The 11,718-nt window shown below is 47.0% G+C and overlaps 1 protein-coding gene across 2 annotated transcripts in view; it reads left to right on the top strand.

Annotated features, from left to right (window-relative positions):
• Positions 1-11,718, top strand: part of TNN (tenascin N) — a 64,885-nt gene that overhangs the window by 43,030 nt on the left and 10,137 nt on the right. For both annotated transcript variants that reach the window (XM_008070586.1, XM_008070588.1), the window contains 5 exons: positions 733-863; positions 1,837-1,969; positions 2,411-2,562; positions 8,754-8,850; positions 9,680-9,847. In XM_008070586.1, coding sequence (XP_008068777.1) covers positions 733-863; positions 1,837-1,969; positions 2,411-2,562; positions 8,754-8,850; positions 9,680-9,847 — 681 coding nt within the window. The remainder of the gene's footprint in view (positions 1-732; positions 864-1,836; positions 1,970-2,410; positions 2,563-8,753; positions 8,851-9,679; positions 9,848-11,718) is intronic.

Genomic DNA, 11,718 nt, shown 5'->3' with positions numbered 1-11,718 from the left:
TCCCTTCCTTTCTTTCTTTCTCTCTCTCTCTCTCTCATCTCTGTCTCTCTCATCTCTCTCTTTTTCTTTCTTCCTTTCCTCTTTCCTTTCCCTCTCCTTTATCCAAGCACAGGCCATTCCCCCAACCATCCTCCTTCTTTCTATACTAGGTGTACATCTAAGGTCACACACTCAGATATGTAAAAAATATAACTTTTATATTTTATACCAACTTAATTTCTATCGTAAGTCCCTTGTGGGTCAAAAACCTCAGTACATTTCGGGTCTGCTCCTTCTTCGGGGCTGCCTGTGTGCCCTGAACAGTTTCCCAGTGACAGGCATGGGGGCTCATCTGGTATTCCAGAGGCCCTTCCAGGCAGGTTTTTGCCAAGTTACCCTGGACTCATGCAGCAGGAGCCCTGCTGTTACGGACACTCCTCTGCCAATCTAGACCGCTCACAGCCACCAGTGTCTGGGAATCTGGAAGGGGGGATGAATCTCTTCCTCTGGGGCCTGCCAACTTCTGGCTGCAAGTGATCCCTATTCCTCTTGCTCTCTTGTCCTTCATGGGTCTGTCCTTTTAGAAACAAAGGTCAGAAGGGCCCTGTGGCAAGGATGAGTAGAGCCACCTCCTGCCCGAGGGAGGAAGAGACATGGGAGGATATGTGAAGGGAAAATTGAAATTGATGTCTCAGAAATTCCTTTACCTCCATTGTGTCTTAGTGATAATAATTACCTGACTGATTACTGCAGAAATTGACCCTCCCCAAAACCTCCATCCATCCACCATAACGCAGTCTGCTGGGGTCCTGACCTGGACAGCGCCCTCTGCTCAGATCGACGGCTACGTGCTAACCTACCAATTCCCAGATGGCACAGTGAAGGTACTGGTTGTTGCTGCCTCTCCTCTCGGGGCCATCTCTTCATGGCCTCCATGGGAGGCGGTTGCCTTGGGCCCATCATCTCGGTGCTGGCCTCCTGGCAATCTACTGCTGAAGCCGGTGATCTTTGTTGATTATATTGCTAGCTGCACATTGGTCCCAGTTTATTTTGTGTATTGTCAGGCTCCCCCAGTAAATGTCAGCTTCCTGAAGGCAGTAAATGTTTGTCTATTTTGTTTACCATGGCATTGGAAGTGCACAGGACTGTACTTAGCACATGCAGGTGCTCAATACATATTTATTGAATGAATTGATTCACCATTATTGCATGGGATATGCCTCCCTTTAGGAACTGAAGACCAGCAAATTTTCAGAACTTCTTCCAGTGGAAAATTATTTTTCTCTCTCCTTGGCAAGGAAGAAAGAAGGGAGGAAGGAAAAAAGGAAAGCCACTTTGGTTCATTCAGTATCTTAATGCACACGGCAGCCACTAGGAAGGTCAGCCCTGTGTTTCTAGAGAAAGTAAGACAGGTTCCTGTAGAAGAAGTAAGACAGGTTCAGAAGAAAGTTTATAACTAGGAAGTAGTCACTATGTTGTTATCTCACAGATCTCACTGGCGGGTTTTCCCTTCCCTGTGAATGTTTCCTTAGCTTGGCATCACCAGCCTTTCTGTCCATGGTAGCTAAACACATGTCCTTTGTGTATCTGAGGGCAGAAGTCCCCAGGAAACCTGGCCGGCACTCTGATGTGGAAGTGCCTAGTGATGACTCTCAGCAAACGCTCCTGGTGGTGCTGGATTTCCATGGCACAGCCCTCCAGAAAAATGGCAGGGACCCTCTGGGATTCCAGGCTGTCACTGAGCGCTGTGCCCTCAGAGAGCTTTTGTCATTGGTGCTGAGGATTGCTGTTGACTCCCTGTGGGGAAAGGGGTTGTAAGCGGAGTCACTGGTGTCCCCTTTCTCCTTTGTTTGGTAGGAGGTACAGCTGACACCAGACATCCGGAGGTTTGAGTTGCAAGACCTTGAGCAGGGTGTCACCTATGCCATCTCCCTGGTGGCCTTTAAGGGTGATCGCCGGAGCAGGAGTGTGTCTACCACCCTCTCCACAGGTAACATGGAACCATGTGCTCTGAATGCCCTTGCAGTGAGGACAAGCACTGGGGACCCAGCAGAGGTGTCCTGGGATGAGTTTGTGGATACAGCTGTGGGTTTCTCTTGGCACGAGGAAGTAGAAATGTGGCTGTGGGCTCTAAAGAAACCCATTCCATAGCAAAGTGATTCCAGAGGGGAGCGACAGGGAGTGTTTACTTTTGGGGGGAGTGGAGCAGAGGAGAGTGATGTGAACTTCACCTTAGTTCTGGTACATTTCCAAGAGTTTGATGAGAGCAGAGTGAGTGAGAAAAATAATATGCAAGTAAAGACTTTGACGGAGCAAAGTAGTAGGAGGTTATGAAATAATGTCCAAGCAAGACAAATTGCCTTAATGAGGGCAAAAGCCTCACCTCTTCCTTGCCCTTCTGACAATGCTGTTCCTCTTCTCGCTTCCCCAGTTGGTGCCCGTTTTCCACACCCTTTGGACTGCAGTCAGGTTCAGCAGAACCTCAACGCCGCCAGTGGCATGTATACCATCTACCTGCACGGGGATGCCAGCCAACCCCTGCGGGTGTACTGCGACATGGACACAGATGGAGGCGGCTGGATCGTGAGTCACACAGAGCCTGGGGAGCCCTGGGCCATGCCTAGTTTCTTAGCCTAGGGAGTTGGTCATGGCTGCCCCATGGAACAGTTCGGGGCTCTGTTTCTTCTCTGTGTAAGACTGGGGTGTTGGTGGGCTGCAACTGTTTTGGGGGGTCCCAACCCACTGCAAGGATAGAGCCTAGTACTTAACCCCTGTCCTAGAACAGTCTTGGTTAAACTAAGGCTGATGACTCTGAAGGCCTGTGGGTTTATCATGATCTAATAATGCCCTATATGTGTAGGCATTATTAGATGTAAAATATTAATAGATGTAAACTATTAGGAGATGTAAAATAGAGGTATATTTTACCCTCTTCAAAGCATTTTTATTTAATTTTATTTTTTGAGTCGGTGTCTCACTCTGTCATCCAAGCTGGAGTGCAGTGGCACAATCACGGCACACTGCAGCCTCAACCTCCTGGGTTCAGGTGATCCTTCAGTCTCAGCCTTTCAAGTACTTGGGACTCCAAATGTTCACCACCACACCCAGCTAATTTTTTGATTTATTGCAGAGACAAGGTCTTGTCAAGTTGTCCAGGCTGGTCTTGAACTCCTGGGCTCAGGCAATCCCCTTGCCTCTGCCTCCCAAAGTGCTGGGATTACAGGCGGGAGCCACTGTGCCCAGACTTCAAAGCACTTTTATAAACACGGTACTCACAAAATAGCTTTGGAGTAAATGAGAGGGGCTTATCATTTCTGATTTACAGATGGAGAAGGTGAGGCCTAGAGAAAGAAGTACCTTGGTTGAGTCACACAAGTGATAAAAACACAGTTTGACTCAGATGTCAGAACTCCAGCCTCTTAACTCACAGTCTCCCTAAGGCATCTTTCCAAGCCCTTACACAGCCTTGTTGGGGTTTAGTCCTCTGAACTGGGGTCTCTTGCCAGGTCCTCACACGACCTGTTTGGTGTTCAGTCCTCTGAACTGGGGTCCCTCACTAGGTCTTCACAGAGCCATGCTGGTGTTTAGTCCTCTGAATTGGAGTCCCTGGCCAGGTCTTCACACAACCTTGCTGGGGTTTAGTCCTCTGAACTGGGTCTGTTGCCAGGTACTTACACTGCCTTTTTGGGGTTTAGTTCTCTGACTGGGGTCCCTTCCAGGCCCCCACACAGCCTTTTTGGGGTTCAGTTCTCTGAACAGGAGTCTCTTGCTAGGTCCTTTCACAGCATTTTGGGGGTTCAGTCCTCTGAACTGGGTCTCTTATAAGGTCCTCACATGGCCTTGCTGGGGTTTAGTTCTCAGAACTGGGGTCCCCTGCCAGGTCCTCACATGGCCTCTTTCGGTCTCTTGGCAGGTCCTCGCATGGCCTTTTTGGAGCTTAGTCCTCTGAACTGGGGCCCCTTGCCAGGCTCTCACATGACCTTCTTGGGGCTTAGTCCTCTGAACTGGGGTCACTTGCTCAGTAGACACAAGGCCTTTGGAACTTTTTTTTTTTTTTGAGTTGGAGTCTCACTGTTCCCCAGACTGGAGTGCAGTGGCCACTCCCGGCCACCGCAGCCTCGACCTGCTGGGCTCTGGCGATCCTTCCGTCTCAGCCTTCCAAGTAGCTGGAACTACAGGCGCACGCTACCACACCTGGCTAATTTTTTTGATTTATTGTAGAGATGAGGTCTTGCCTGCCTAGGTGGGTCTTGAATCTGTGGGCTCAGGCAATCCACTCACCTCAGCCTCCCAAAGGCCTGGGATTACAGGCTGAGCCACCGAGCCCGGGGAACTTTTATTTGAAAGACTACAGCCTGGAGGAGGGAAGCTTGGGCCATGCTAATCATTCCTCTTCTATGTGGAGGTTTTATTCTCTTGGGCAGTTGTCTGCTTAAACCATATGGCACTTTGATTGCATCAGCCCAATCCAATTATATGATGTACTGCTTTTGAGGGTTGCAGTCTGATCCTTACATCTCCCCGGCCCTATTTCTTCCAGTGCCTGAAGGTATAGAGGCTCTCACTGCCCCAGCCAGCAGGTAGCCTCAATCCGCTGAACATGGGCAGCTCACTGCGGGAAAGAGAAAGCATGATCTCACTGGCTCAAACTGCATGCATTAACTCATTCATCCTGGAACTTGGGGCACCAGAGACACTTGAGCAGCCATGAATAGAATGATGCCATCTGATGAGCGGCAGCGGATAAAACTTATTATCTGCCCAGTGGTATTTGTAGGCTGAAAGGCAGTACCTGGGTTGGCTGGGAAGATTCAGGCTTGATTTATAGAAAGAACAGAACAGGGTACAGCCTGGGAGGTCTTCCACCTGACTAGGCCCATAGGGCACCCTTGTTCCTTCTGCGCACTGCTATGAACCACTGTGAACCACACCTTATCTTCCCTCAGGCCTGAAGCCCAGTATCCTTCCTTTGTGCCTGTAATTGACCCTAGCAGGATGTTTATTCTGTTGTGTGGCATTTTTGAAAGCCAAGCTCACAGAAGGAAGTAGACACAGAAGGAAGGAAATGTTTGTTGAGGGCAGCCTTTACAAAGAGATCTGCCTGCCTGTCTTCCTGGGAGCATATATGATTTATTGTGTACATAAATCTACTACCTACTCCACTTTATAGACTCCAGATCCAGCAGCGAGCCAAACAGACCAAAATCCCTGCCCCCAAATCGCTTGCCTTCTCCATCCTACCCCCTGCAAGTGACCCTTACTCACACACAGAGTCCACTTCCAGAAGTGAGAAACTCACTCTGCCTTCGGACTCACATCAGTTCCCCTTCCCATCCTAAGTGTTGTTTTCTGACTTGAATTCCTGAGATGATGCATGAACCCAGATTCTATAGGGTTCTCCTGAAAGCCACTGTGCTCTGGAAAACGTGGAGTCCTGAGAACATCCCCATCAAATATTTTTACTGCCAATTTTTGTGTTTTGGGATTCAAGAATCATTGAAGGATGGCTGTTAGTACATTGCTCCTCTTTACTGAGCCTTTAAAATCCTTTAAAAGCGATTCTTCTCCATCCTGGGCCACATGAATACCATCTGATGAATAGGCCAGGATGCTGCCCAGAGGCCAGCTCCATGCTGGTAAGTGGCTAGAAAGAACATTGGGGAAGGCTTGTGTGTCTAGATACTTCCATCTTTGTTTTCCATCTCGAAAGTCTTAAGGACTGCACAGAGGCTCTTTCCACTGTCATTGAAATGCAATTCTGACTTCTTTTTTCTCCTTATTTCGTTGTTCAGGACATTGAGTAAGCACTAGAATGCAATGACAACTCAGTAGTATAGGACCAGACATAAAGAGAGATTTATTTTCCCTTGAGGCTTATTTGCCAAGGGGCATTTGCTCTTCTCAAATAGTTTACTATAGGGTGTTTTCATCTACTAAAATGGGGTTGGACTAGTTTCTGAGGGTGTCAGTTAAAATGGCTTGATTGGGATGTGTGAATGATCTCTTGTGGGTCAGTTCATTTGGAATCTGACATAGTAAAATGCAAACTAACATGTACGGAGAGATGATAATAACTTATTGTATCTATATATGCCAGATCCGGTCCTAAAGATGATGATGAATGTCCTTGCTGAAGCCTTTATTTAAGCTCATAACAGGGACTATTCACATCTTGATCTGACACTTTGGAAAAGCAAGGCTTATCAAGACTGAAATTGCCTTCCTCCTCCAAACAGAGGTGTTTGTGAAAAGAAAGCATCCTTTGGTGAGATAGTACCCAGCTCTGCCTTCATTTTTCTGGTGTTTCACTCACTCTTCCACCCGTTCCTGTGTGTTTCTCTTGAACACAGCCCTTGCCAACATCACCTGGTACTTTTCTGTCACTAAATTCTAGAGGCAATTTTGGCTTCATGCTCCTTGAGTGTCATCAGTATTTGACACTGATGACCTCACCTTTCTCTCTGTAGCTTTTGCAATTCCCCATTTTGCCAGTTTTTCTTCTCTGCTTCTAGTTACTCCTTCTATCTGTAATGAACTCATCATTCTTCCTGTGGCTTTTAGACATTGGAGGTCCCCAAGGATCGATTCTAGACCATTTTCTTTTTTGGTTCCTATTTTCTTCCTCACTGCATCATCCTTTCCCTAACTTCATTTTACCTTCCAGGTCCCAGTGGCTCTCTGTACCTGTTGGGATAGAATGGGCTATGTTGTGGTAACAAACCAACCCCAGATTCCAAGGATGGAATATGTAAAGTCTTTTCTCATGTGTGCAACGTCTTCTTTGGGTTTGGTAGTCAATTACAAGTGGTGACTCAGGGAGGCTGTTTCTGTCTTATGGCTCTGCTGTTTCAATGTGTGATCCTCCCTGTTGCACTGTGGCATGTGGCAATGGAAGAGAGAGCGTGGAAAGCCCACCCCTCCAGTGCTCCCATGCACTACCCTTTGTCTAGAAATAGTCACATGGCTCCAATTTAAACACAAGGAAGCTGAAAACTGTCATCTCCCTGTGTTCTTGGGAAGAGGAAAGTGAGCTCCTTGCATTGTCTCAGACACATTCTCACTGTAATAAGTCTAGACTGACCCTCTGTTTAGAACTCTAGACCTTACTGTCCAGTTACTCATGTGGCGTCTTCATCCACCAGTATACCTCAAAAATAACTCACACTGACCATATCCTCAGGTGAGCGCATGGTGCACTCATAAAACCCATGAATTCCTCTCTGAATCCCCATCTCAATGAACAGCTGGGGAAGCAGTCATCAGCAAGCCAAAGTCATGAGAATCATTCTTGACTTCCTCCTTCTTCAGTTCTGCATTCTGTCTCTCATCACATCTTTCAATCTTACCTTCTATCTGCTTCTGCCTGGTCTCAGGGCAGCCCCTGAGCTACTGTACTCTCTTGCCTGAACTCTACAGTGGTCTCCTAATGGGTCATCCCACTTCTATTCTTGCCCTTGGCCAGTCCATTCTTTATACTGCAGCAAGAGGAATCTCATCAAGTTCTCATTTCCTACTGGAAGCCCTTCAGTCATTTCCATCATTCTTACAACAGACTGTCATCTTCAACAATCCCTGTCAACGTCCTACCTGGATTAACCCTTATGTTTTCCCAGCCTCCCTTCCCATTCCTTCCTCAGTCCTCATGGCCTCAACATTGGCCTTGTTTCTCCTGCCTGACTCTTACTCACCCTGAAGCTCAGCTACATCCGTAGGGCACTTTCCTGGTTCCTTGGTCCTCCTATGTCATGCTTTTACATCTGTTCTCCATAGCCCAGATCACAGTTGTAAGTGTATATTTATTTGATTATTTAATTCAGTAATTGCATTTACTGGACTGTTAATGCCACAAGGGCAGTGATTGTTTCTGGTCTATTCACTTTGCACATCATCTTGCATAGTGCCTAGTACATAGTGCTCAGTAAATATTTATTGGATGAGCTTTTTGGTTTTTTTTTTTGAGTTGGAGTCTCACTCCGTCACCTAGGCTAGAGTGCAATGACATGCTCTCAGCTACCCCAGCGTCAATCTGCTGGGCTCTGGAGATCCTTCCACCTCAGCCTTCCAAGTAGCTGGAACTACAGGCATGCGTTACCATGCCTGGCTAATTTTTGATTTATCATAGAGAGGAAATCTCGCCAAGTTGCTCAGGCTGGTCTTGAACCCGTGGACTCAGGCAATCTGCTCACCTCGACCTCCCAAAGTGCTGGGATTACAGGCTAAGCCACCGAGCCCGGCCTGGATGAACTTTTTTCTCCATAATTATTAAATAATTACCATGCTAAAAATCAAGTGAATTAAAAATTAATTCCTACTTCAAGCTGCTTAAGGCGGGGACAAAGGCAACATATAAATGTAATGTGCCCTGGTTAAGTTGAATAGCTGGAATGCAGCAGGTGAGAGCTGGCAGAGGGCTGGAATGTCCTGCCCTACACAACCCACCACTGGCAACCAAATTGAAAGACAAACAAAAAAAAATTATTAAGATTTCTTGAGAGCAGGAACCTTCTCTGCCTTAGTTCTACACATTTCATTACCTGGCATCCTTCTGTTCACATAAAGAATGCTTAACACAGTAGAACCAATGTAGTGACTCTACTGACATATATATTAAAATTCCTTCTGGAACAGAAAGGACAGTGTGCTCACTGGTGGAGTCAGTGTGTGTGCAGGCTCTTGCCTCCTGGCACCACCTTGGGAAATGCAAATGCCATCCCCCTTTGCTCCGTTATGTCTGCTCTGTGTGTTCTAAGTGACATGTCCACCTTCCTTCGTAGGTCTTCCAGAGGCGGAACACGGGTCAGCTGGATTTCTTCAAGCGTTGGCGGAGCTATGTGGAAGGCTTTGGGGACCCCATGAAGGAGTTCTGGCTTGGTATGATCTCTGAGGGTCTGGGGGGCTGGCTAGTGGAGGCATGAGGCCCCCCCCAACAAGCTGGTCCGGTCGCTCAGGGTTGCTCACCATGTTTAGGGAGAGGCTCACGTGACAGGGACCCTGAGGTGCCTGCCGAGTGAGGTGTTGGGGGAGGGCACAACAGTAGGAAGACGCTCCCATGCTGTGGGCTTGGCAGTGGTCCAGGACAAAGGATGGACTGTCACAGGGGGTTTATGTGCTGGATCCAAGCTTTGCAGGGTCTGCCTGCAGCCGGAATCTCTCAGAACCTGCAGAAATAGAAAAAGAGTTGATTGATTGGGATTGTGGGCTGCATTTTGGTCATCCCTGGAGCCTGGCCAGTGATACCGGGCGTTATGAGCATTGGTTTTATTTTTTTTCCCCCTTCTTCCTCTACCTTCTTCCAGAACAGATGTTCATAGAGAGAGAAATTGCCGAAGACATTTGGAAAGTAAAGAATTAAAATATCATAATCTGGATCTCAGTGTCTATAAAGTAGATAGCATTTGTGGTTTGCTCAGAGATCTTAGAATGAGTAGTGGATAAGCTCTTTTACGTGGTGGGGTGAATGGATGGTAAACAGAACTCTCCTGTTTTCGAGGGATGCAGCCAATGGCAGCAGAGTCGGTCCAGAAAGGCCCCGTCCCCTCATTACTCCTGCCATAGGACATGGTTTCCATACTCCTTGGCACAACTAGGCCAGATAGGATGGAAAGCGAAAGTACTGGGAAGTGGAGTGGAGTCTCAGGTGATGTCTGGTCCTGAAGATCTCACTCGCACATGACGCTTGATTTCCACTTTCTACTTTCAGGACTTGACAAGCTCCACAACCTCACCAGCGGCACTCCCACCCGTTATGAGGTGAGAGTGGACTTGCAGACCACCAACGAGTCTGCCTACGCCATATACGACTTCTTCCAAGTGGCCTCCAGCAAGGAGCGGTATAGACTGACTGTCGGGAAATACAGAGGCACAGCAGGTGAGAGAGGTGTTTTCTTCCTGCTGGCTATGGTTGGTGTGCCGGTGCTGTGGCTCTGGGGGGTGGGATGTTGTTCAACGGGGGTGAATTGTCCTCATTGACAATGGAGCCTTGCTCTCCACAGGGGCTTTGGAGTAAACAGAGTTGTTAGAGCAAGCCTTGACCTTCAGACAGTTGGAACCTTTGTACATTATACATCAATCCTGACCCCCCCAATAAACACTCCTGTGCTCCCCAGCTCAGGCTATTGGACGTTGACTGATGCCCCTACATTCCAAGCAGCTTCATGGTGCCTGTCAGTCTTTCTTTTTTAAAAAATTTAATTTTAAGGCCGTGGGGTACAAGTCAGGATTGGGTACATGAGTGGTCTAGGTACAGGTGAAGTTTGGTCTCCCATTGGCCCTCGCTTTGCCTGGATTGGTATCATGCACCCTTATTGATGTTTTGTGCCCCACCCCTTCCCCTGGCAGTGTCCCGCTACTACCAATCCCTTTCTTTCTCTTTTTCTTTTTTTGAGTTGGAGTCTCACTCTGTTGCCCAGGCTAGAGTGCAGTGGCACGCTCTCGGCCACCACAGCCTTGATCTGCTGGGCTTAGGCAATCCTTCTGCCTCAGCCTTGCAAGTAGCTGGAACTACAGACGCAAGATACCACACCCGGCTAGTTTTTGTGATTTATTTTAGGGACGAGGTTTCACCAAGTTGCCCAGGCTGGTCTCGAATCCCCGGGCTCAGGCAATCCTCTCACCTTGGCCTCCCAAAGTGCTGGGATTACAGGCTGAGCCACCGAGCCTGGCCTGCCAATCCCTTTCTTATAGTATTATGATAGGGTCCACTTATGAGTGAGAATATGTGGTACTCAGTTCTTTGTTTTTGTGATAGATCACTGAGTATTATGGGCTCTAAATCCATCCAAGTTGCTGCGAAGCTCATAATTTTGTTCTTCTTTATGACTGTGTAATATTCCATCATGTATATGTACCACTTTTTAAAATCCAGTTTTGATAGGCAGCACAGTTGGTTCCATGTTTTTGCTGTTGTGACTAGAGCCGCAATAAATGTGTGTGCAGGTATCTTTTTTGTAAAATGACTTGAGTTTTTCTAGGTATATTCCCAGAAGGGGGTTTGCTGGATCGTCTGGAAGGTAATTTTTTAGTTCTTTTAAGAATTGCCACACTATTTTCCACAGAGGTTGCACTAGTTTGCATTCTCACCAACAGTGTAGAGGAGTTCCTTCTTCTCTGCATTCTCTCCAGGTTCTGTTGTTTTTTGTTTTATTAATGATGGCCATTCTTACCAAGGTTAGCTGGTATCTTAATGTGGTTTTGATTTTAATTTCTCTGATGATGAGTGAGACTGAGCGTTTTTTCATGTCTGTTGGCTGCTTGTATGTCTTCTTTTGAGCAGTATCCATTCATGTCTTTTGCCCACTCTTTAATGGGGCTGTTTGTTTTTCTCCTTTTGTCACATTTGAGTTCCTTGTAGATATTGGATGTTAGGCCTTTGTCAGATATACAGTTGGCAAATATTTTTTTCCATTCTGTGGGCTGTCTCTCCACTCTCTTGATGGTTTCTTTTGCTTTGCAGAAGCTTTTCGGTTTGATGAGGTCCCACTTGACTCTCTTATCTCTTATGGCATGGGCTTTTGGGGTTTTGATCAGAAACTGGTTGCCTATTTCAGTTCCTGTAAGGGTGTCCCTGCGTTTTCTAAGATGCTTATAGTTTGAGGTTTTACATTTAGGTCTTTAATCTATTTAGAGTTGATTTTGTATATGGTGGTAAGTAGAGGTCCTGTTTCATTCTTCTGCATGTGGTCAGCCAGTTTTCTCAGCACCATTTGCTGAATAGATTCTCTTCTCCTCATTGGTTGTTGT

This window comes from Carlito syrichta, unplaced genomic scaffold (genome assembly GCF_000164805.1).
Source record: "Carlito syrichta isolate Samal-C Ts95f unplaced genomic scaffold, Tarsius_syrichta-2.0.1 Scaffold313789, whole genome shotgun sequence".
Taxonomy (NCBI): Eukaryota; Metazoa; Chordata; class Mammalia; order Primates; family Tarsiidae; genus Carlito; species Carlito syrichta.
The sequence above is the reverse complement of the archived record's forward strand: the minus strand, read 5'-3'. Positions and strand labels throughout refer to the sequence as shown.